The sequence below is a fragment of the Sapajus apella genome, unplaced genomic scaffold (assembly GCF_009761245.1).
Source record: "Sapajus apella isolate SASKATOON/1434 unplaced genomic scaffold, GSC_monkey_1.0 scaffold73, whole genome shotgun sequence".
NCBI lineage: Eukaryota > Metazoa > Chordata > Mammalia > Primates > Cebidae > Sapajus > Sapajus apella.
The window spans coordinates 7038734-7064230 of NW_022437013.1; the positions used below are offsets into that span (position 1 = coordinate 7038734).

Consider the following 25497-nt stretch of genomic DNA (forward strand, 5'->3'; position numbering starts at 1 on the left):
ATCTACATAATTGATAGCTAAGGGTGACACTGGGCAGCAAGAAGAATGCAGGGAAGAGACAAGAGGATTCGATACACTCCAGACACAGGATTTTTTATGGAGTTACATGACATTTTAAGTGGGAATTTTTAACCAAGAATTGACCTGTCACTTTACTAAGGGAATAGTGGGAAAAGCCACTAGTCTTGGACTAAAGATCTCACTCTGCTGCCTGTAAACTGCATGGTCATGGACAAGTTTACCCCTGGGCCTCAATTACTTTCTCTAGTACATTGAGGACAGCGTTGTTAATGAGCATTAGATGGAATCATACATGTGAAAACACTTTGAAGTCTGAAGCACTTTACCAATGTAAACTTGTAACTCTTATACCTGATGCCACCAACAGCTCTGGAGCGTCTACTTTTTATATTTCTACCACAGCTGCCACCACCTCCACTGCTCATCTTTCCTGTTGCACACAGAGCTTGTTCTCTTCCCAGCTTCCAAATGTCCATGATGGAAAAAGAAAATATATCAGAAATGTGGAGCCCTCATGACCTTCCCATCTCCTTTTCACCTGCATGTGTCTGTGCAGAGGGCTTTACTTGTCCATAGGGACTACTACATATTGTTGTGAGGGTCAAGGGAAGGGAACTGTCATCCCTTCTTCATGAATTCAAATCCATGATTGTCCATGATAATCCATGATTATACAGTAGGTTATGTCAGAGTACCAGCAGCCCTACTATTTTAGTAGGCTCTTGTGCCTGTGGGCATGTGTGTTTGGATTGGAATGTGTATCCATTTAATAGCATGGGTGCGCATATGAATGCTCCTCAAGTTCTAAATGAATACAAGGGTGTAAGTTTGCAGGAGAACAGTCTTAAAAGTATATAAGTAAATCGCTTCCCTCTCTTCCTTGCCCTTCCATCTCAGAGCTCCCTGAATTCTCTGATAAGGGAGTCCTGGCAGGATTTCTTTGATCCTACGCTTTTTAAAATCCTTCTGTTTAAGGAATAGTAGTTAGTGGCTCCCAGTTACCTCTCACTCCCAAAACTTGATGGCTTTTCACCAGAGAATCAGGGAAGTCAACATTGATCCAGAAGCAATCAGCTCACACCAGCTCAGTATTGGACCAAAGGTTCTGTAGCATATCAATGATGGGCAATTTATTATGTCAGGGAAAAATGCCAAAAGTATCCCTTGTCTAATGGAATAGATAAACTACAGCAAAAATTGCTCTGAAGTGAATTTCTGGCAAGTCCTGTTTCACTTTAATTTTTATTATAAAACCATAGCTCTGTTTCACTAGAAAAAGTAAAAGATTGGCTCTAGATTGTAATTAAACCATGTATTTAAAAATAAACCATATATTTGTAATAATGTAGATCTAATCATTTAAAAACTGTAATGAGAATCCTGTGCGAGACAGCCAATTTGCTCCCATCTTTCACAGCTTTAAATGCTGCTCCTCTTTCTATTCAATTTTTTTTCTACTGAAAGCTTTTCTTTAAGGGTTTACTGCCTCTTGAGCCCAGCAAATGAGGGCATTTTTTTTTTTTGACAATTGGAGTTTGGTTATTCGGGTTTTTCTCCAAAAGCAAAGTTTTGTCAGTGGAATGAAGCTATAGCTCCTTTTCACATGCATTGTTTCAACTGATGCTCAAAGCAACCAAGGAAATGGGTAGAGCGAGTAATACCCCATTTTGCTGATGAGAAAACAAAGGGCTAGAGATTAAATTTTTTAATATCATACCGCTAGAAAGTGGGAGCAGGGAATTGAATCTAACTCTTATAATTCTGCTTCAAAGAAGAGACTTTTTTGAGAGGCAAAGTTGATATTAATTCAAGTTTGCTAGAAAACTTTCCAATCAAAATCATCCTCAAATTAAGTATTTCATGTTTTTCCAACAGGTTTATTAGTTTTAGGTTGAATTAATTCCAGGTAGATTTGAATTTATTTTCTCATGCAGTCTGGAAACTCAGTTACACACTGGGGCTCTTTGTATAGACTGAATGCCCGTTCTAAGGGATATGGGGGCTCATTCAACCATTTATAATAGTTACAGAGGTGTTTGTTGTTCTGTTTTTATTTTTATGTCCAACTGTTGATCATATTTACAGTTTTATGTTACTTTTTGTTCTTGCAGTTCTCATTAAACATCAAAAAAGGAAAATTTGGTATGGTTTCTGATAATAGTTTTATGAATGTGTTATGGAGGAAAGGCAGACCTGAAGATTCTCCTATGAATTTATTTGCTTCTGTCTAAACATCTCCACTTCATCCTATTTTAACAATTGTTGACATTTCCCAGGGGTAAGAGAAACTATGACATGACTAAAGACTAAATTCTCCAATTTCTGCTCATCAAGTTAGTATACTGTGTCTATACTCCCTTCTGCCACTAAACTAATATGCTAGCAATTGAGACTCATAGCACATCAGAATTTGTCTAGCAGCGCCTAGAGAAATTATCCATTACCCACTCACCAGGTAAGAAGGCCACTTTAATTGTGGAACCAGAAGAGATCCCCCATCTTTTAAGTTCTAGGGAGTTCCATTACTTGAAGTACATCTTATTTCTTCATTGTTAATTATATTAGTACATTTCTATTGAATAGTGCCTATTCCAATGAAAAGTGTGGGTAAATTGAGATAAACTGCTTTAATATCAATGAAAATAGCAATATTTTCTCCCCAGTGTAGCTCTTACTGCCCCTGTTCAAATGGGTTTGTGGTTTTGCATTCAGAGCATCATTCAATGCAGAGAGACAGTGTAGCTTGGTGGAAGAAACAGAGGCTTTGTTATCAGCAAATTGGCTTCACCAGTTACTTGCTGTGTGAGCTCAGGCAAGTTCCTTAATCTCTCTGTATTTGAGTTTCCTCAGCTGTAAAATGAAGCTAATACTCGGCTGTTGGGGCTGTTAAAAGATTAAAGGAGGTGAATTCTAGGAGTAGCACTTTATAAACTCTTGGTAAAAGAAAGTTATTATTATATTTTAGAAGAGAAATATGAGTAAACAGGTAGAAGAAATGATGCAAAGTCTTGCCTAGCAAGAGTTAACTTTATCAGTCTGGGATGTATTTTTCTAAAAATTTCAACATGCTGACAATAACCCGTGGAATGGGTGTATATATCTTTGAAAGCAAAACATGTCAATGCATGTCTTCCTGCCTGTGCTGGCTGCTTCTGATTATAGCTGAAGAACTAGAAAAGAAATATCATTCCATTTGAGTGTTAAGGGGGATTCTCTGATACTATTTATTAGCTGTGGCAGAACTGAAAAATTGGGAGGGTCACTCTTTGCAAGACATCAGTCAGTCACTATGTATGTATGTATGTATGTATTATATACACATGCATATGTGTATGTAAATGGAAAGGGTCACTGCTCTTGTTGGCAAATTGTAGATGATGTTAACATTATCAAGCTGATCCAAAGCCTCTTGGGCCACAGAATAGGGTCTATATCTGCATGATATGAGTATTTACCTGCCATATGCTAGACACATTCTTCACCCACCAGTATTCTTTTTTTTTATTTACTTCTGCAGTACTAGTTCATTAGTGTTGTTGCTAGGAGAGTGGAGTGTATGGCTCTATGGATACTCGTCTCCGTTAGTTTCAACAGAGAGAGCACAGAGGTGACTAGGAGGCTCTGATGCAACTCTTCCACTGAGCATGTGTGTGACATGAGCCAGCCCTGTTCGCTAATTGCTCTGCCACGTGGTGCCCTTCACCTGCCTTGCAGATGTATTGTGATGATCCAAAGGAATAGTGAAAAGAAAACTGTTGTGAAGTTTAAGTATTCTGCTTTTGGGGGTGTTATTAGTAGTATCTTTCTTACCACATTTTATTGCTAGGAGAAAGATCCCCAGCTACTGAAGCCAAAGTTTAAGTTCTTGCATTCCCCTCACCCACTAGCTGATATGAGAATTTCAGTTGTAAAGTAAGGACAAATTGTAACAATCAAGCCACCTCATTCCTAGGCTGGAGATCAAGGATCTCTGCTTCCCCTTCTCAAAAGGCCACAAGGAGTTTTTTAGAATAGTGACATTCTTTTAATCCTCTTTTGCTCCTAGCAAGTGATACTTGGAAGTGGCCTTCTCAAAGATTCCCAAGTGCATATTTAATTCTCTATTTTCAATCATTTCATAATTATGCATTTTCCCCACAATATGTTTTGTGTGTCTACTGCACACCAGATACTGCATCTCCAGGGATATAGTGGTGAACAAACCTTACTCTGTTCCCTTGAATCTTCCTGTTTAGTGGGAAAAAAATCTGCTGAACATCTCTATAGATGTTCACCCAGGCGTCTTAAACTCCACCTGTCCGAAGGCGAATTCCTCATCTTCCACCTGAGACTCTTCTTCCTCTAAGTTCTCTCATGTCATCAAAGAGATCCACTCAGTTGCCCAATCAAGAAACCTTGGAGTCATCATTTGCAGTTTCCTCTGTTTTACTCATCAGTTCCAACATGGCACTAAGTCTTTTTAGTTGTTAGCCTCTGAAATATCTCTCTCAAATCTGTCTTTTCCCCATCTCTGCTGCCATGAACCTAGTCCAGGTCACCATTATTTCTCTTTAGGAGGTCATAGCCCCCTCATGGGGTTTCCTGTCTCTGGTCTTGCTGCCCAACCACTCCTTTCCTCCTGTGGTGTGTCATAATGAAGAAGAGGTGCCCTAAGCCATAATGATAAAGAAATGCTGAGGGCCTTTCAGAGATTGTGAACTCCAAACCTGTGTAAGCCATAATCATTTGCTAAATAATAGCACATCAATAACAACAATTAACTTTTATTGTACATTTAATATATGGAAGGCACAATGCTAAAATCTTTACAGCGGGGATTCTCCAAGTGTGGTCTTTGACCCTGTAGAGTCAGCACCACCTGAGAACTTGTTAGAAATGCAAATTTTTAGACCCAGCTGGAACTAATGAATCTGAAACTCTGGGGCTGGAGCCCAGCAATCTGTGTTTTAATCACCTCTGGATAAGTCTGATGCATGCTAAGGAGCAAAAATCATTATCTACTCCAATTTTCTCATTTAATCCTCATAATTACCCTATGAAGTAGACTCTGATATTATCCTTACTTGACAGCTGAGGAAATGTGAAGCTGCCATTTGTCCCGAAGTCCTGCAGTGGTAAAGAGGGAATTTGAATCCTAGACTTTTGGACTCTGAACCCTGTACACTTAGCAAGTACATCATGCCACTTCACTAAATTCTGAACCAAACTGGAAGCCAAACTAAAGTTTAAAACAAAACATAGCTAATGTACCAGATTAAGCTCTCAGCACCCAGAAGTTTTTTAGGCTAGCCTCTACTGCCCTTTCTTACTGATTCTGTGTGATCTTACCTCTGCTCCAGCCAGACCCAGGCTTCTGACTGGCTCTCACTTACAGAATTCACCGATTCCCATCAACATGTTGTTCTTCATATTTAGAATGCATTCGCTAGCAGTTTGTTGGGTCTTTCCTTGCTCCTCTGCTCCCTTGTCAGCTCACATATCTCTGAATTCCTCTTGCACTTGTGGTATATACAGTGTACTTTTAAAAAAATTCATTGCATATGACTGATATGATTTGGCTGTATTTCCACCCAAATCTCATCTTGAACTATGGTTCCCGTAATCCCCACACATCATGGGAGGGACCCAATTGGAGGTAATTGAATCATGGGGGCAGATACCTCCATGCTGTTTGCTTGATAGTGAGTGAGTTCTCATGAGATATGATGGTTTTATAAGGGGCTTCCCCCACCCTTCACTCTGTACCTCTCTTTGCTGCCACCATGTGAAGAAGGATATGTTTGCTTCCCCTTCTGCCATGATCGTAAGTTTCCTAAGGCCTCTCCAGAATGCTGAACTGTGAGTCAGTTAAATCTCTTGCCTTTAATACAATGACCTTATCTCCAATAACTTTTTCTGATATGGTCTTATCTCCCCCAACAAGCTTAAATGTTCCTTGAGGTATGGGCCATGCATTGTGTTTCTTTTGTGTATTGCTTTCTCATCCCCTACATGTATATTCATACTTGCCTAGCATAAAACTCAGCACAAGATGAAAGTGTTTAATTAGGTTGTGATGGGCCATGCATCATCTGTTTTCAAGGGATAACATAACTAAATTTCATGAATGCAGAAACTATGTCTTACTTCCCATCTTAACCCCTGTGCGTGGCACCAAGTAAGGGCTGAATAAATCACTGTTGAATGGATAAATTCCATTCAAGATGAGAACCAAAGCTGTTTCACTCAGAGATCTCAGGAAACAGAGAATGCCCAGAAACTACACTGGGTGTAGACCATTTCCATTTTCAAGGGCTGTAAAAGGTATTGTTTTAAAAGTCTAAAGTTGGTATTGTTATGAACTTGGGTAAGTCCCTTTCTCTTTCTGGCCTTCGACTTCTCCATCCTGGACTGGATGAAATCCTGAGTCTTGTGCAGCTCTCTTTTCTGTGATCAGATGTTTCCTGATTGCACTCTATTGCAACTATTATAAACTAAAGTTATAATTCTAAGGCCCCCCAACAATCTGAATCTACCCATCTTCTCGGCCAGGGCCTTCCCAAAGCTAACCTGGAAAACTAGTTCAGTCCATCATGGAACAGGGAACCAGACATGCCTCATTATACTCTCCTCCCCTTTGGAGTTACTGATAGAACAGACTCTTTATGTCTGATAAGAAACATTTACCTCTATTCTCTCTGAAACCTGCTACCTGGAGGCTTCATCTATGTGATAAATCCTTGGTTTCCACAACCCTTTATTATAACCCAGACATTCTTTTCTATTGATAATAACTCTTTCAACAAATTGCTAATCAGAAAATCTTTGATTTTGCCTACCACTAGAAAGCCCGCCACCCTGCCCTAGGGTTCCAGTTGTCCCAGCTTTCCAGACTGAACCAATGTACATCTTACATGTATTGATTGATATCTCATGTCTCCCTAAAATGTGCAAAACCAAGCTGTGGCCTGACCACCTTGGACACATGTTCTCAGGATCTCCCAAGGGCTGTTTCACTGGCCATTAGTCACTCATATTTGGCTCAGAATAAATCTTTTCAAATATTTTACAAAGTGATGTTTTTCTTCAACACTTTTTAGACTTCCAAACAAGATATTGCTGTTACCTGGGCCACTGGCTTCTCAGTGTGTATGTCCACTCAATCATTTCTCCATTCAACAAATATTTACTGATGCCCACTGTGTACCAGGCATAGAGCTGAGCACAGGTGATTCAGTAAAGAGTGAGACATAAGCCCTATCTTCAAGGAGTTCAGTCTGTTGGGAGGTATAGACACATCAACAGGCAATCTAGCCCACACTGTTAAGGGGGTAATCATAGAAAGCTCCCTGGAGAAGGTAGATATCTCGGTTAGAGCCTGAAAGATCCAGAAGAGGTAGCCAGGAGATCAGAGCCATATACAAAAGCACCTAAAAAGGTCCTGGGGTAGGTGGTTAGGAAAGCGTAAAGCAAGATTGGAGGTCACAGACCATTTGGGAGGCTATGGCAACACTCCAGGGGAGAGATGAGAAAGACTTGAATGAACTAAGACCATGGGGATAGAGATCAACGAACAGATTTGAGTTAAATTTTGGAGGTAGAATTCATGGTCATTGCTAATGGATCAGATGTGGGAGATGAGGGAATGGAAGGGTCATGGAGGACTCCTGAGTTTCTGGCTCCATCATCTTTATGAATGGTGCCATTTACTGAGTTAGCTCCATTAACTCAGGAGAAGGGAGCTGGTTTGGAGAATGGGGTTGAGGAGAAGCCAATGTGGTTCAGTTTGGGGCATGCTGAATTTGAGTTGGAATATCTAGTTCAAGAGATCTCTTGTAAGTCATTCACTATAAGGATATGGCACATTCAGAAGAGAAATCTGGGCTGGAGGTTCCGATTTGGGAGTCATTAGTATGTAGATGAAGGCCCTGGAGGAGGACAAACAAACACTGAGAAGCCAAGTGCCCAGGAGAACCAGGACACCAGTGCTATGTAAAAGGAGAAATGCTTTCACAGATGTGGGGTGCTGGCATACAGGCTCATCTGTTCCCAAGCACACATCTCTGCCCCCAAAGAGGGTTCCTCAATGATGTCTGTGCATCTCCAACTGAAACTTAAGAGAAGGAACATTGAGTGCCCAGTCCTAAACTCTCCATTTTGCCATAAATGATGCCTAAAGGAAAAAGAGAATTGATGCTCTCATTCTATCTGCCAGGTGTTTTACATGTATTAACTCATTTAAATGCTCACAATAATCCTACATAAGAGCTATTATTACACTTCAGCCCTTGATACTAAAAATGGTTTTGTCACTTGCCCAAGGTCATGTAACTATTAATTGGCAGTAAGGAGACTTCACTCAAAGTGTACCTAACAGCACTGCCCCACCTTCTGTGATACAACTGAATTCTTAGGAAGGCCTTTGCACACCCTTCTCCCTTCCTGCTTCATGAATACCATTTGCATCCCCTAGCTTAATGCTTTGCTCTACAAATCCCCCTGGGAAAAGTAAAGCTCTAAGTTGTTGTCAGTCATTTATGCCTCAGTGGGAATGTGTTTCAGATTCTTCCTCAGGAACAAATTTTAATTTTATGGGAGAAGAACAGTGGAACCTTAAGGGAGGGATAAAAAGGCAGAAAGGGACTAAGTTATGAAAAGTAAGCTCCCTCCACCAGTTTTACTGTTGCGTCTAGTGTGAGGCATATGCTTTTAAGATTCTTAGGTGATATTTCTACATGCATCTACTACTTTATAGGCAGCTCCATTTCTGGGTCTGTTACCCTAGTTATCTGGGTCTGAATAGAGGTCACCTTAAACTGCACACTGATCCCAACTCACTGTGGTTGGCAGGAGGCAGCCGGACTGGGCTGTGGTTGCAGACCTGCAGTTCCTGGCCTAAAGCACAAGTCCCAACTCATTCCCTTGAGAATTAGACCCTGATGTGCCTATTTAAAATCCTGAGCAGATGGAAGCAGGAGAGCTCATTGGAAAGACTTGGAGGAGTTCCTTCTGCCCTGTCTGGGTGTATTTGCCAAAATAAATGACATGTATCAGGGCAGGGCATTGGTCCAAGCCCATTGAAATTCTGCTAGCAGTCCAAACCGTGATGGTGTTTCAAATTGGTTCTGTGAAATGATCAGGGTTAGGAAGAAAGAAATAATGTGTGAGCATCTGGCTGCTGCAGCCTACTGATGGGGACAGTCCCAGGGGTGGGCCCAGGGTAGTGGAGGGGCAGCCTCAAGGACCCCGTAGGACATCTGCCACTGGCAAACAGGGAAACAGCCACATACTGGCAGCGGGCAGTCTATTTAGTTCCATCCCGTTCCTACTAGCTATGTGACCCAAACAAGTCCTTCCTATTCTCTCAGCCTCTTTTCCCTTCATGTATAAAATAAAGCCTGGATTGAATGGTTTATAAGGGTCCTTCCTACTCGAACATTCTGTGGCTTCTCTGACACTGGTTTGATTTCTTTTCCTCTGTAAGAGGGAGAGGCTCACCCACCCACCTGCTTATGTGTAGTCTCTATGTTCTCACACTGACCTCTGCTGGTCATTGTGAAAAGTGTCACTGATAGTGTCATGGGTGGGAAAGAAAGGGAATTCACCACTGATTTAGTTAATATTAAGCTTTAGCTGTATGGGTAATGAGACAGAAATCCTGTGCATTAGAGATGAGGAAAAAAGATCATACAGCTATAAGCACAAAGTAAGTGTATCTGGATGATAAAACAACCGCAGAAGAAATGGGTCTCCTTTTATTTTCTTGGTCACCTTCATTTGTTCCTGGTGTTCTGTGCCACTGTATGAAAGCACCTCCATAGATGGGAAGGCTTTTTGTCTATATGCTATGACAGCAGGCTCCAGAAGGACCTCACATCATGCTGAGGAAGCAGTTCTGCACAAGCAGAATCCTGGAGACTTCCGACAGGCCCTGCTTCTGGCCCCTGATTCAATGTGAGAGGTTTCAAGCTGGGCTGCTGGCACGCCCATCAACCCAAGCCAGGACTCAGGGCCAGCCCAGAAGTGCACGTTCCTCTGAGGGGTGCCTTTTCAAACACCCATTTGGAAAAACAATTAGATTTTTTTTTTAATATCTGTGAGTTCTTTAGGAGAGAGTTCCTTTCAACTTTCTGGCTGGATCAGAGGAGTCAAGAAATACTGCAGGCCCACCAAGCCAAGAGAAAGGAAGTGGGCTGTGGGACCCTGCCTTTTCTGCATGGAATCAGAGTTCCTATTAGGTCCAGCCCTCGAGTTGCCTCCCTCCTACGTCTCCTTGCTAACTCTTGCCTGATAAGCATGTGCTTGCAAAGATAAAGCACCAGAGGTAGAGGGTGCCAGTCCCTGTGCCCATGCCAGGTGCTTCTGGGACTCTTCTCTCTAATGGTGTGAGCAGGATGGGACTGGGCCACATCACAACCTGCTCTCTCAGTAACTGTTCAATGATTTATTGTGCTCTTCCCCTTCCCTGCCTTGATGCAGGAAAGCTTTTGGCAGGGCTCAGATTTGGGTCAAGCATTCAGTTCCCTGACTGGATCCTCTCTGCTAATAATAACATGACCTCTGCAAGCCCATCCTTCCCTCCATTCTCCCATCAAGCAGTTCCCTCCTTCTCAACAGCTGGTTCTTATCTGCCTCCCTTGTCCCAGCCTCAGGCAGGCAGCCCTGGCCTCATGCTGACACACACGTTCTCCTGAATGCTCCTTGATCACTTTCAGCCCTGAAAGACCGCTCTTCTCCCAACTCTCCCCTGTTCCCAAGCCTCTGAGGGTTCCCTGTGTCCGGCCACATCAAGTCTGCAGCTTTCCTGACATGCTTTCCAAGCCCACTTCAGCTGGAACCTTTGCGATCAACCTTTCCAATGTGACCCATGACTTTCCCCAGCCTTGGGCAAAATGTGAGCATTCCACAAACCTTCCATGGCCAACTCTTTTTTTGTGTTCCTGCAGAACTTAGGCTCTACTCCAAATTTGTACTATTTGCTGTGGTTTTGTATACATTTCACCTAGGCCCACTTTTTTTTATTATAGTATAAGTTCTGGGGTACGTATGTAGAACGTGCAGGTTTGTTGCTTAGGTATACACGTGCCATGGTGGTTTGCTGCACCCATCAACCCGTCATCTACATTAGGTATTTATTCTAATGCTATCCCTCCCCTTGCCCGCCACACCCTGCCAAGCCCTGTTATATGATGCTCCCCTCCCTATGCCCATATATTCTCATTGTTCAATTTCCACTCATGAGTGAGAACATGTGGTGTTTGGTGTTCTGTTCCTGTGTTAGTTTGCTGAGAATGATGGTTTCCAGCTTCATCCATGTCCCTGCAAAGGACATGAACTCATTCTTTTTTATGGCTGCATAGTTACATGGTGTATATGTGCCACATTTTCTTTATCCAGTCTATCATTGATGTAGGACCACATTTTCGACCTCTTCACTCATTGTCAACAGCACCACAGCACTATTTTTTTAAGTACTGCTCTTTTTCTTTTTACATTATAAATATATATTATATACACATATACATATTTACATACATATTTATTGATTTTGTGAAAATCACAATAATAATAACAGAACCACTGTAAACAAAGCTCCAACAATGGGAGGTAGGAGCCTAAAAAGTGAAAACTTACTCCATCCCCATTATTCCCAGAATGAAGCCTGTTAAACAGTTTGCAGCCTATCATTTTCTGTAAGCTACATGTTGGGTATTGAGAAAGGCTAAGTGGTAGGTGGTGCCTGAGAGAATTGCATTTCCTTGGACAGAGCATCTTTTACTTTCTTGAAAGAGTCCTAGGTCTTCATGGGCCTGACTGACACTTGAAATTATACTCTAAAGGATCATCACAGCTGGTGACCCACTTGCATCTCCAGTATATAACTGTAGCCACAGCATAAGGCATCTATCCCATTTTCGACCTTTTAAAAAGTAAACCTTGAAGGTGAATACTAAAAGGCATGCTTAATGGGCTTCTTTTCAAAGTTTTTCACCAATTTGTAAGAAATTGTGGACAGTCAGTAAAGGGGCCAAGAGGTGGAGATGAGAAGCATTTATGAAAATGGACTTTCTACTTCATATGTGTTCTGTTCTCTGAGAGATAATGCATATTACTAATGGTTCTCATTGTTCTGCCAAGAAAATTTTGTCCCTACTTGGATTTGTTCTAAATGATAAACCAGCCTGCCTATGTTGCACCTACTGGGGTTAATGCTCAGTCTCAGTCCACTTTAAAATGTCAGTGTGAACTCTCAGACTTAATTGTTACATTTTATGTGCAGGACATTTAAAATCCTCAGCCTGCTCCATCTTGCTATCATAATTGATACTTAATAGATATTCTCAGGCTCCTTGTATTTTACACATTCAACACTTTACAAATTGGAGAGGAGAGGAGAGAGGGATAGGAAGAAAGAACAAATAAATAATTCATGTGTGTATATGTGCGTGTGTCTGTGTGTTTTCCCTGTGACTGTCTGCTACCAGGTGCAGTGATGGAGTCCTGAGATCTTCCAACAAAGATGAGCTCTTGCATGTTGGTCAGCTTGTAGGTTCCTGGGCCCACTCTGGCCCCCAGGGGCAATATTCTTTAGGCACGGCCATTTCTGGACTTCACTGCAAGCATGTGGTTGGCCATTTGGATGTGAGTTATAAAATGTCATGATGCTCTCCAGTGTTCTGTTCTTTCACTATTTTGACAATCTGATGGATGGCCTGGCATTAACTAGGAAGAGGACAATATTATCCAGCCTGAATAACTAATCTCCTAAGAAGTACAAAGTTGAAGGATCCTGGTGCACATGAATCTTATTAAATGTGCTTATAAAATGTGTTCTATCCAAATAAGCTTAGCAGCCCCTAAAATAGCCTTTTCTGATCCACGTCTGGAACTTTGGCATGCCTCACTGATCTCTTAGCCAAAATTATTCAGTGAAGTGATGACAGTGCTCTTTGTGCATGGGAAAATCAGAAGTATTAATGCTAAGTTTTCTATTGACTAACTGCACTTCTGTCCACCTTAGGGGCGACCTGGACCAATTGGAATTCAAGGTCCAACAGGTCCTCAGGGATTCGCTGGCTCTACTGGTTTATTGGGATTGAAAGGAGAAAGGGGTTCCCCAGGCCCTCTGGGACCTTATGGACCAAAAGGGGATAAGGTAAGATCACCAAAGCTTGATTTCCCTTTGATGCATGGGCCACAAATGTAAAGATAAGAAGTTCTCCATCCCAGTTCTGCTCATTTATGGAAATTATGCCATTCCTGAGTAGTTTGGTGCAAGGCTGAATTTTTTTTTTTTTTTTTTTTTTGAGACGGAGTCTCACCCTGTCGCCCAGGCTGGAGTGCAATGGCACAATCTCAGCTCACTGCAACCTCTGCCTCCTGGGTTCAAATGATTCTTCTGCCTCAGCCTTCCAAGTAGCTGGATTACAGCTGCCTGCCACCATGCCCAGCTAATTTTTGCATTTTTAGAAGAGACAGGGTTTCACCATGTTGACCATGCTGATCTCAAACTCCTGACCTCATGATCTGCCTGCCTCAGCCTCCCAAAGTGCTAGGATTACAAGCATGAGCCACCACGCCCAGCCCAGGCTGCACATTTTAATAAGAGGTGGGATGGGTGATGGCCTGCTGATGGATTAATTAGCCCACTTCTGGAAGGACTCCCATAGCAAGCACACCATAAAGTAAATATATTAGCTATTTGCTAGACAAATGGGTTCACTGCGGTAGGAAGTCAAGTGGGTTTGAACTGTACATGGATCAGAAGTCGAATCACCTGGGCAACAGAGATCAGGAATCCAAGCAAGGTTACTGGGAAGAAAGAGGTCAGAGTGCTTAGAAGAAATCTAGGTCACAAATACAGGGGAAGAGCTGCAAGAAAGAAGAATGATAATGTCACGGTGGCAGGCTGACTATTCAGCAGCTCAGTTTATGTTCCCTGCCTACATTAATCACCTTCTATTCACCCTGTTGGTGAGGGAAGGATTCCCACACTAGGATCATGGGAATGACCAAAGACATGACACCTGACACTGGGCAGATGAAATTGACAGCAATTTATTAATCACATATACTCACAGCTCAGGGGAGGAGGATACCACACGCCACATAGGGCTACATAGGAATAGCACTTGGGAACAAGAAGAGGCTGCAAAAGCAGACTTTGTAGTGTCAGTAGGGCAGAGTGACCCTGGTTCCTGAAGGTGGATACAATTGGCTTGTTTGAATAATCCAGTAGGCCAGCAAGAAATTGAAACTGCTATTCCAGGGGATGAGCAGGAATTGCACCTGGTCCATTTGATAAGGAGAGTTGCTTGGCTAGGGGATCTTATCTATAGAAGCATAATGGAGAGAGAAACTTGTGATTAGGTCATTCAAGGTCCTCCAGTTTTCCCCAGATGGCAGCAGGTAACAGTGAACCTTAATTTTAAAACCTAGACTCTACTCCCTAAAACAAGAACTGGTTTCAGAACACAGACCTGTCTAAAGACTTAGGTAGAGGTAAATGGTCACTTGGAACTGCAGTAGGAATCAAGGCGATACAATATGGGGGAGGGGGGATACAAAACACTTCTTAAAAATGTAGGCCACTGACTCTCATAAACAAACCTAGTGAGTCTAATGAACATCAATTTGATTGTCTTACATTCCTCTCCCTGCTCCTTTTTTTAGGGTCCTATGGGAGTTCCTGGCTTTCTTGGCATCAATGGGGTTCCGGTGAGTGTATCTACAGATGCACTTTTCATATCCTTCTTTAGGTTCTACATCGTGTTTCAGACATTTTGGCCTTAGCAACATCCTGTCTTATGCAAGCATGCTCAGGAACAAGTGTTAAGATATGTGTGGTGAGGTTTAAAGGGCAGTGGTCACACACAATTGTCCTTGGATTCAGGCACAAGCAGCGCTATGTCGAGTGATTGGAGAGTGGAGGGACTTGTGTAGCCCATAACCATCAATATCTTAGCCAGCACGAGTTAGGTCTTGTGGGTTGAGAGAGCTTTGATTGGAGATGAAGAACTGGTTCTAAGGTGTAGAGACAGAGCCACATTGGAACTTGTATATCCTCATAGGGAAATTAAGATGGTACATGAAATTAGAGGGTAAAATCCTTTATGATATCTTGACACATTTCATTTCATAATTTGTTCTCTTCAGCCATACCTCATTTCAGAGTAAATTTTCCTTTAACGTTTTCACAAAGTGATACTTCAAAGGTCACTTGGAGACAGCCTTTTGCAAAATTTATCCTGTGGGCCTCTGCTCTGCCCAAGATAAGTGGAAGGTTTGGAACTTGCAGACATTTCTTTTTTCCATCCATCCAGCCTAATCCCTTAGTTTCTCTGTTTTCATCTTGTATCTGCAGCTATCCCACCTCTGGCGATTCCATGGTAGCATTGCACCAGCCTTTATTCAGTGATGTTCCCTATAACAGAATATTTGGAACTTACTGGCTATCATTTTTTAGTTTTCCCCTTTGACCCTTCACTATATATTTAAGCCATAGCCTGGGCTATGTTTGTTTACAGTAGCGGTTTTCAATATTGTTTAAGAGAAGAGAATCTCAGCATAGAGAACAGGAAAAAAAGTGCAGCTCCTCCATTTGAGGGAGATTCTAGAGCCTGCTTTTATCCTTTCAACAGCCACTCAGAGGTTGTTCTGAACCTTATCAAAGCACAATTTTTGGGGGCCCTATAATTAACAGCTTTTGTGTTATGCTCAATAATCATTTAGTATCAGGAAAAGGGATTCAAATCTCTTTTTGCCAATCTATAGACATTTAATGTGCCCTTATCTGTTAGTACTCAACCATGGGGATATAGAGGAATCATGTGGCTCTGCCCTAAAGATAATATTATTTGATTCATTATCTCCTCTGATCTAGTAGACATTTATGGATTTGAAGAATTGAAGGCTCACTTACCTCATATCTGTTGTATATATCAACAAGTCGGTCACCAGACTTCGGCATTTTATTCAACTGCAAAGTCTGCAAAATGCCCAGAAATAGACCAGTGGGAAAATAAGCGGATGGGGTTGGCCATCATTTTATGATGTCTCCTGGCATTTTCTTATGGCCATGTTCCTATGGCCCGTTTAGCCAGAGTCTCGACTCAGAATATGTATCTTCTGGGAGCCACTGCGTAAAGGAAACTAGCAAATTGGAGGTAGCCTTTTCCATTCATCCTGTGGACCTTGCTTTGCCATAGATGAGTCGGGGACTTGGAGCTTATCATCTTAGTATGCCCTTCCTCCTTCAGTCTCGTTTTAATGGGAGCTGGAAGGAAGTGAATCCTGTGAGGCTGAGGCTGTTTCCAGTTCTGAGCTGGAACCTACCCCAGAGTCCAGCTGAATACTCTTGCCTGCAGCTTGTGGACAAGAGAGCCCTAGAGCTTGCAGGAATTGATCATTTCTCTTTGAGGCCTCATTGCTTGACAGAATGAGTTGCAGCTGTTCCCACCCTCTAAATGAGTTTCCTGCTTCCAGTAGAAGTCCACACTCCCTTGGCCGTTTCCTTGACCAAAGGTTGTGTGTGTTTTCTTTTGACTTGTGATTATCCTAGTTGCAGGCTCCAAACCTCAGTATTCCATAAAATCCCTCTTTCTTGTTGTTTCTGTCTCTTCCAGCCACTCAAGAAGTATTTATTGAACATCTTCTGTTCAGTGCTTATCTCTTCCTTCCATCTCTAATCTCCCAGGAGTGATTGGTAACTGTCTCAAATACTCTAGCTCCTCACTGCCTACAGCCCCATGGGACTTAGTGATAGATGGTCTTTTGTGGTAGTCTCATCCAGCTCCTTGAAAGCACAAATTATAATTTCTGTTCCTCTGAGAAGCCCCAGAGGCCCATGACTAAACTATGCATAAACACTGTAAAGGTATTGGGGGGAGGCTGACTCCACCTCTAGTGCCTAGCAATAGTTCTTAGACTGTCAGGACTCCCTCAGACAGAGAAACATGGACACAATAGGCCCAGTCAGACTGATTATTTTGTTCAACTTTCAGTAACACATATTAAGCAATTTGGCTGAAACCAACAACTTTCCCAACACATCTTGCTAAACTGGATCACTGCACAGATCTGCTTCCCCTCTTAATATTAGCCTATTGTTAACACATGTGTCACTAGTTTTGGTCTTAAAACTCCATTTTTGCTGTCATGTAGACAATTTCAACATGAGTGGATGAGTCGTCACTTCATGATAACCTAAGTCTTTGCACTGAGGGGTACAGCGCCTAATCAAGAGAGTGAGCATTCCTAGGATAGTCAACATTAGAACAACATAGACTAGGGACAGTAGGGCTGTGGCTTTTAATGATATCCCAGCTGTTGGCATCCACAGAAAATGTGTGTTTATCAAATGTTTTCAGTTCAAAGAAGTTGGGAGCAGAGGTTTTCACTTGGCAATTTATGTTTAGCTTTCTTCATGGAGTCAATCCCAAATCTTTAGTTCCTTGCCTGGAGACTTGTAAATGAGCACATGAGATTTATATCCTCAAAGTGAACACATACCACTCACCAAATGGCAACTTTTCCTTTTAAACTGGGTTCTGAGGAACATTGCTTTGGTTTTTCTGGAATACAACAGATCCTCCTATTCCATGTGCTCAATCCCTTGAGGCAATATAGAACTATGGTTTCTTCCCTCAAAGAGGTATATGCTCTTGGAAGTTTGGCACACACATATGTAAAATCATTAGCTATAAGAAGAAAGGGCAATGTGCCAGAAATTCTGTGGTTCTGAGAACTGAGGGGAAGCAGAGCTCAGCCCTGAGGTTTATCCTTGCTGACTTGACTGAGAGAAGACTGTTAAGCTCCTACTTAGTAAACCTAGACACACTTATTTTAACCATAACCCAATGGGGTGGCATTATTCACTTTTAATGCTAAAAATCACTCTCTAAGGTAGGTATTATTCATCAGCATTTGACGCATGAGAGAACTGAGGCTCAAACAGATTGGAGCACAAGTCTAACTGGCTTAAAATAGGCCTTGTCTACCCATTCCTTGGTATCAGCTGGATGAAAAGGGGCCGATTGATCTGAGTCAGAGGTCAGAGATTAATTTCCAGAGAATTCAGCTAAGGTAGGAAAGTATAAACATGTATCCCTGAAATCCTACAAGTAGGAAATATCAGGAGTTCATGCAATAAAACTAGAAAAGGTTCAGACCTCAGTAAAAGATGTGGATTCCAAAGGTTAAGAATCCAGACAAAAGTTTTTATGTCAAACAGAACCAAGGGCTCAGGAGTAAGGAAGACTCCTGGTACTGAGTCAGCCTGCTGTTTTGCCTCAGTTTATTCCTGTAACCTAGCTGAGAGATAACCCCTAGCAAGTTTGGCTGGGACATTTTATAATAGGGATGATATGGATCCCAGCGGGAAACAGACACTTCACCTGAAGGGTTTAGCTGAGTAGAATTGAATGAAGGGTGTATTTAATGGAAGTGGGAAAGATTAAGGGAAACAACAATGGATGGTGGAATGATTAACTCAAAGCTACCCTTAGAACTGAAAGGGAAAAAAATGGAATGGTAATACTGGAATCCAGTGAGATCTGGAACCATGAAATAGCTGTTGCTGAAAAGAAGCTGAGACTATGGAGTAATTTGTCCATTTCCCTGGAATATAGCCAAGGAGGGAGACGATGGGGGAAATAAATAACCTGTGTCTTTCTCTTCCTGTTTTGATCTCTCCAGTCTATGTCTCCCAGTGGCCAAATACAACTGGAAGACAGAGGGAAAGGGAGCCTAGGTGGTACAGTTACAGATGCCAAGCTCCCGGGACACAGATCTGGGGGAGATAAAGTGTGGATCTTAAGGGCAAACAAGAGTAAATCAGCTTCCCCAGTGCAATTAAAAAATCATCACCTGAGTCTGCAGAGGCACAGATTGCTACAACTTTATTGTAAAGACAAGTTTATTGACTATTCCTCTGGACTAAGAATTCTATGAGTCCGGTGGTCTAGACTCACACTTTTGTATTAACGGTCTGTCTAGCCCTTATGACTATAATAACAATGAAAATAAAATAGAAGTCTATAGAGTATTTTCTCTATAAAAATTGGATAAAGGTTGTTTCCTTTAATAAATTGAAATGTTCATTTTTGAACATATGACATATTTCCCTCAAATGATATATATATATATATATGGCTTTTAAAGTGGTTTGGGTCAGCAAGGGGGAAATCTACCTTGTATTGACCTGTCTATATGTCTGGTCCTTCTGGTCACCTCTTTGCTGCATGCCCATCACACAATTGACTTTTGATGGATTAAAAAAGATATTTTCTCTACAAAATGGTAGACTCTATGTACCAAGGAAGGCCCACCCTGGTAAATTATTGAATTCAGATGAATTGTATGAGAATGATTACTAATTCCCCAGCAAAACAACTGCCTCAGTAGTTAGTATGGAGAAGAGGAAAACATATAGTTTTCTAACTGAAGCAATAGCCTGATGTGTGAGCATGATAAAATGATATTGAAAATGTGATTCTTGCAGAACTTGCTTATTTTGGACCAAGCAACCTTCAGGAGAGGAGGTACTGTGGGAACTGTTTCTGCTCTGTTAACCAAAATCCAGCATCATTTCCCATGAAGAGCTTCCAATACTGAAAGCCATGCCAGCCTGCTCAGGTTCTGTCTGGCCTGAGGAATCCCAAGGTCTGGCATGATTCCCTGTTGGTATCAGTTCAGCTGCCAGACAGCTAAGCCCAATTTTAGTACATCTTTGTATACAAGGAAGGTAAAGTTGTAACACCTTGTGTATCCCATCTGTTCATACTTGATCCCTTTGGTTTCAGTTTGGTCCCTGTTAAAGCATTGATCTTTTTGTGAGGGGCAACACTGAACTGCGATTAGACTCATATGCTTGAGTATAAAGGAAAGATATGCAAACATACGTGATGGGCTAAGGGAGTGAACAAGGAGCCAGAGTTGAATAGCATGCTTGGCTTTTCTCACTGTGGAGCCATTTAGAGTAGCTGACAGTCCTGTGGCTAACTTGATCCCTTCTTTTCTCTTTGAACAGGGCCACCCTGGACAGCCAGGCCCCAGAGGCCCACCTGGTCTGGACGGCTGTAATGGAACTCAAGGAGCTGTTGGATTTCCAGGCCCTGATGGCTATCCTGGGCTTCTCGGACCACCTGTATGCTGCCAGATATTTGCATTTTATTTCAGATGGCTTTACTTGTCTCCAGATATGCCCTTTTTCTGTCTCCCTGGAAACCTCATTAAGATTTTGTGGGGCAGCCACTACAGACCCTTGTCCAATGTAGGAGTCAATACTGGCAGCACCACAACAGTAAAAGTCTAAAGAAGAATACCAGTTGCAGTGGGGTATGCACATGCTACACTGCTTAGGGTTGCCTTTTTTTAATGCTGCTTGTGAAGTTGGCAAGATTGTTAAAAGGCTGTAGTAAATTTCATGGCGAAATACACACTTGGGCTATTTGACATGGCCCCTTATCAGATGATATTGAGGAATTTTTGGAAGACATATATGGGATCATGGAGCCACTAACTAAAACCTAAAGAGCTTACGAGCTTTGTCTATACCAGTGGTTTTTAACCAGGGGTGATTTTTGCTCCTCAGGGAACATTTGGCAATTACTATTAATATTTTGAAGTGTCACAACTGGTGGTGTGCTACTGGCACAAGACAGCTCCCCTCCCCAACATCAAGGAATCATTAGGCTCAAAGTGTCAATAATGCTGAGGTTGAGAAACCCTACTCTATAGTGACAGAGTTTGTGGCTACACTCCCACATTATAACCCTTGGTTATGGTATTGATAAGGTATTTATTGGATCCCAGTGTTACCACTTTTATTTAATTTCATTCATCCAGATAGGGCTCAGATATTTTGATCTAAGGGATCTTTAGTAAATACAATGAATGCCCTTCCAGGCTGATTTTACAAGTGGCTAGAAAGAGAAAAATAACACATTTCAGACCCATTCTTGACCTCCCTTGAAATAACCTAAACTAATGAGGGTACCAATCTGAGATATTTAACTAGAAACCACACGATCCGTTAGACATATTTCTTTTTTTTCCTCCTTAAAAACTAGCTTTATTTAAAAGAATCGGAAGCATAATAACACTATAGGAAATAAACTTACAATACATATTATTCTAGAAAGGCTGCCATACATCATTTCTACTAACAGTAGGTCTATATACTGATAAACAACATTCCTTATACAATGCACAAATGACATTAAGCATTATCCCTGAAAAGAATGGCCAAAAATAACATGGACTGTCTTGACAGCAGAACGTCTGCTTGTCTTATTATCTATAGAATAAAAAAACTAAAATGTAGATGACAAATTAAACTCTTCCAATTTTAAATTCTAGCATGGTTTTTAGAGAAGAAGGGAATGGGATTAGAAGAGGCAAATTTTGTTAGATATCTCAAAAAGGAAAATTGGCTTACTATTATTTAAGTAGTGACTATGAAGTAATTCAGAATTGAGAATATATTTGTTTGGAAGCCCTTAAACACTCAAACTATCCGTTATCTACTATATTCCATCAGTTATCAAGCCAATTTTATTTGTCTGAAAATTGTAACCACGTCATTAACCACATAAAAAAATAACAATTTAGGGTCATCTAGTTATTTCATTAGACATATTTCATAGCTACATGAATTAGTTGACACTTCTTCGGAAGAGCAGCACCACCACCTTCAGTGACCAGGTTGGGGTGTGAGTATATCTATCTCATTTTCTCACATGGTCATTTTCAGTGACCATGTGAGAAAATGAGATAGATGGACAAAGCACATGCCTCAGATTGGCATATAAGGACCAAACCAATATGCCGGGGGATGGGAGGAGGTAAGGAAAGATGCATTGCTGACATAGGATGAACTGAGTTGCAAAGTTCTCTAAAGATTGCCATGGCAACCAGGGACAGAACAAAACATTTCCATGGAAATCCAGCAAAGCAAAGACATGCTGCCCCCTAGTGGGAGAAAATAAATTTTCAGGTAATAAATATCCTCTGACAAAGGACAAAGGAAAAAACCTAGTCCTGTCTCTAAACTTAACCTGAAGCCTAAATAAAAACTTGGGCGTATATTTTACTAAGCTGAGGCGGACCCGTTGTTGAATACCAAACATATCATTCAGTTGGCTTCTTTGAAGCTTTTTTGAAGAGAGTGGTGGCCACAAGAATAAGGTGAAACAGGCAGTATTAGGAAAAAAACTGGTTTCTGCTTCTGGGACCACATTGTTGTTTTATGATACCAATAATTCCTGTGCTGAAGGAATAAATCATTAAATAAATGCTTCAGTCCACAAAGCTTAACCCTACTCCAAACACTAATCCTGACTTCCCCTTAGGTGTAGGGACATTGCTTATCCCCAGGAGTACAAACTCTAGCAGATATTAGCCAGCATCTGCCACTAAGACAACAAAAAATCTAGTTGAAAGATTGGAGTTGGGTACTTTGAACTATTTTGCATGTTAGGAATGAGCTACACCAGCCTCTTAGGCTTTGAAGCTGAAGTTGTGTGGTAGAAGTACAGGATGAAGGTGGTTTTGTAGACATCTTTTACACCAGGGGTCTACAAACTGGCCCACATGGCCTTTGGCTTGTGGCCTGTTTTTGTTTTTTTTTTTTTTTTTTTTTAAAGAAAAAAAAGAAGAAGAAGAGTATAAAACAGAGTCTAGATGTGACCCACAAAGCCTAAATTATTTACTATCCGGTTCTTTTGATAAAATTTTACTAACCTCTGTCCTAGACAAAGGTTCTGTCAGTGGCCTATACCTGTGAGGGGTGAAGCAGTGAACTCTCCATTACATGAGTTATATGTGGCTGTTCAGACCAGTACTCTAAATAGATATAAAGTCTCCGACTTTAACACATTTCAGACCCATTCAAGCCCCATCCCTTTACAGACTTCTAGCTTGGTGATTGAGAGGGCATACAGCTCTGAATCACAGCACCTGGTCAAGGAATGTGTTTTGCCCCTTAGTACAGCCAATTTTGCCATTTAAAAAGCCACATGGTTTCAGGCTTTTGCTGTTCCATCCTCTATCTGATCAGATTATGCAATTAAAAAGACTCTACATGTGTGTATTTCTTCAAAATTTTTTTAAACCATTTTCCTCAGGGGCTTCCTGGTCAGAAAGGATCAAAAGGTGACCCTGTCCTTGCTCCAGGTAGTTTCAAAGGAATGAAGGTAAGAGCCTGTAAGGCAGATAGCTGAGTAGGCTGTAAGCTGGGTTCCCCAGCATTGGGCCCCACCTCCAATGAAAACATTTCCAGAACTAGCATCTGTGTCTCTATTTAAATCAAGCCCAAGCTGGATTTAAAAGATCTGGAGCTTTTTGTGGTGGAAACATTAACATAAATGTTTGCAACTATACTGTCAAAGAGATTTGCTCTGCAGGATCTATACCAAAAATAGGAGACAGATCAGCAAACAAACAGTTCACATGGGTATCATTTTCTTTGACAAACCAAGACATTTCCTGGAGGCAGATACCTTTTGTCTACTCTAGAATCCTTGATGTCTGTATACCTTGGTTTGAAGCCATGTATGTGTCTGCCCATCTCAACATGGCCATTAGCCAAAGATCCTGGTTCTGCCCTTCTCTGTCCCTGCACACCAACCCATCACCCTAGCCGGGCCCCTGGATGTCTGCAAAATTTGACCATCAGCCAGCCCTGCAGTTGGCTGGAAACTTTCATCTCTTCCCAGAATTGACAGGAACCTTCTGTGTTCTTGTGACTGTGTTGCCTGGTATCCTGTGGGGCCTCAGTAAACCCTGGCTCCAAATAATTGGCCCTATTCCCTTGCAGAGCGGGACACGAGTCCACCATTGCCCTGGTAGCAAATGAGAATCTATGTGCCCAACATCTGAAGAGAAGATGCACTGAGCTCACTGAGCTAATTGATGGCTCTTTTCTGTCTTCCATCAGTGCATAGAGCCCGAGGCATTGGAAATCACTGTGGAAGGCAGTAATGGGGGTGGGTAGCTGGAGAACTGGACAAGATTTAGGGTATGGGCTTCTAACTATAGAAGCCATAGTAGAAGATAGTGTTTGAGTTGGAAAGGACCGCGTGATTGTCAGACTCATATTGCTCATTTTACAGATAGAAAAACTGAGGTGTACTGACTTGCTCAAAACCACACAGCCAGTTCACCAAAGAGCTAAAACTCAGGCAGTGCTCTTTCCATGCTACAGAGAGCTGATTTTTTACTGTAAGCCAAGTGGAGTAAGACTAGCAGGTATCAAAATTTGGTCATTGTCTTAGCAAAAATTGATTAAATGGTCTCGCCAAAAATCCAAGAGACTCTGGATCTAGTGGAACACAGCAATTTTCACAAGATGGTTATATTACTGATTCATGCAGTAACTAAAGATGCGGCAAAGTAATTAAAACGTAATCAGAGACTGTATGCTCTGTTGATTTTCCCTTGAAATGTCTGATTTGCATTGTATACATATGGGCACAGAATCTCTGGGGATGAAGGCACACGGGAAGGTAGCTTTGCTTTCCTCCAAAAGGAGTAGGAAAATCACCAGCCCGCAGAAGTAGTTTCTAATTGATAAGTTCCTAGCAAAGGTGAAAATTAATTAATCCAAGTAAAATGTGAAATCCTGTTCAGCCAAGGCTATAATATGTGTCTTCTACAGTCCAGATTTTTCTTAAGGAAAAAAGTAAACAGTCTACACAGTCAAATATGTCCAATTCATGCATTATTTAAAACACAAGACCTTGCAGAGGAGGCCCAAGATTCCGAGATGTGTTTTTGTCCCTATGATAATGTTACGTTAATTATCTGAAATATTGCATGCTTAATTTATTAAACTCTTCAGTGACCTGCCTTTGTCTGTTTCTCAGGGGGATCCTGGGCTACCTGGACTGGATGGAATCACTGTAAGTTGTTATTTATGTGTTGAGCTCTCAGTGTTGACTAACAATCACTAATGGTGCATTTTCATTCTCCTCTATGATACTTAAAGGTCTTTGTAGACCTCAAGGAAAATCTAGACATTTGAAGTAGAATGAGTCACGGTATTGACATTTTCCAAATGAGAAAGCACTGAGAGGATGAACTGTCCACCTCAAGTTGCATGACAAGCAGGCTTTCAGATTTTAGGCCAGAGACGTATGTATTCACTGGGATGTACTTTCCCCTAGGAAAGTATTTTGCCTTTCATTCAGCAAGCATTTACTAAATGTTTTCTGTGTGTTGAGTGTTGTGGGTAAATCAAAAGTAGAGCACACTGCTTTAAAAGGTATTCCACACAGAAATTCCTTTTAGGGACTCTTGAATTATTGAGTCTATGTAAGGCTGTGAGTTGTGTTAATAAGAGCATTATTTTTCATTGAGATTCCACATTGTCATCACTGTTTTCTTGAAGCAGCTTAAGAAAAAACCCTTTTTTCCTTCTTCTTTCTTTCCCTTTCCTGTATTCACTCTTTCATTCTTCCCTCTTTCTTTTTTCAGTCCTCAACTGATACTGAGCAC

At 41.5% G+C, this 25497-nt stretch overlaps 1 protein-coding gene across 3 annotated transcripts in view; it reads left to right on the forward strand.

The window, feature by feature from the left end:
* COL4A6 (collagen type IV alpha 6 chain) overlaps window positions 1-25497 on the forward strand; it is a 294729-nt gene that overhangs the window by 214435 nt on the left and 54797 nt on the right. For all 3 annotated transcript variants that reach the window (XM_032250869.1, XM_032250870.1, XM_032250871.1), the window contains exons 4-8: window positions 13022-13156; window positions 14674-14718; window positions 20030-20146; window positions 23127-23195; window positions 24867-24902. In XM_032250869.1, the coding sequence (XP_032106760.1) occupies window positions 13022-13156; window positions 14674-14718; window positions 20030-20146; window positions 23127-23195; window positions 24867-24902 (402 nt within the window). The remainder of the gene's footprint in view (window positions 1-13021; window positions 13157-14673; window positions 14719-20029; window positions 20147-23126; window positions 23196-24866; window positions 24903-25497) is intronic.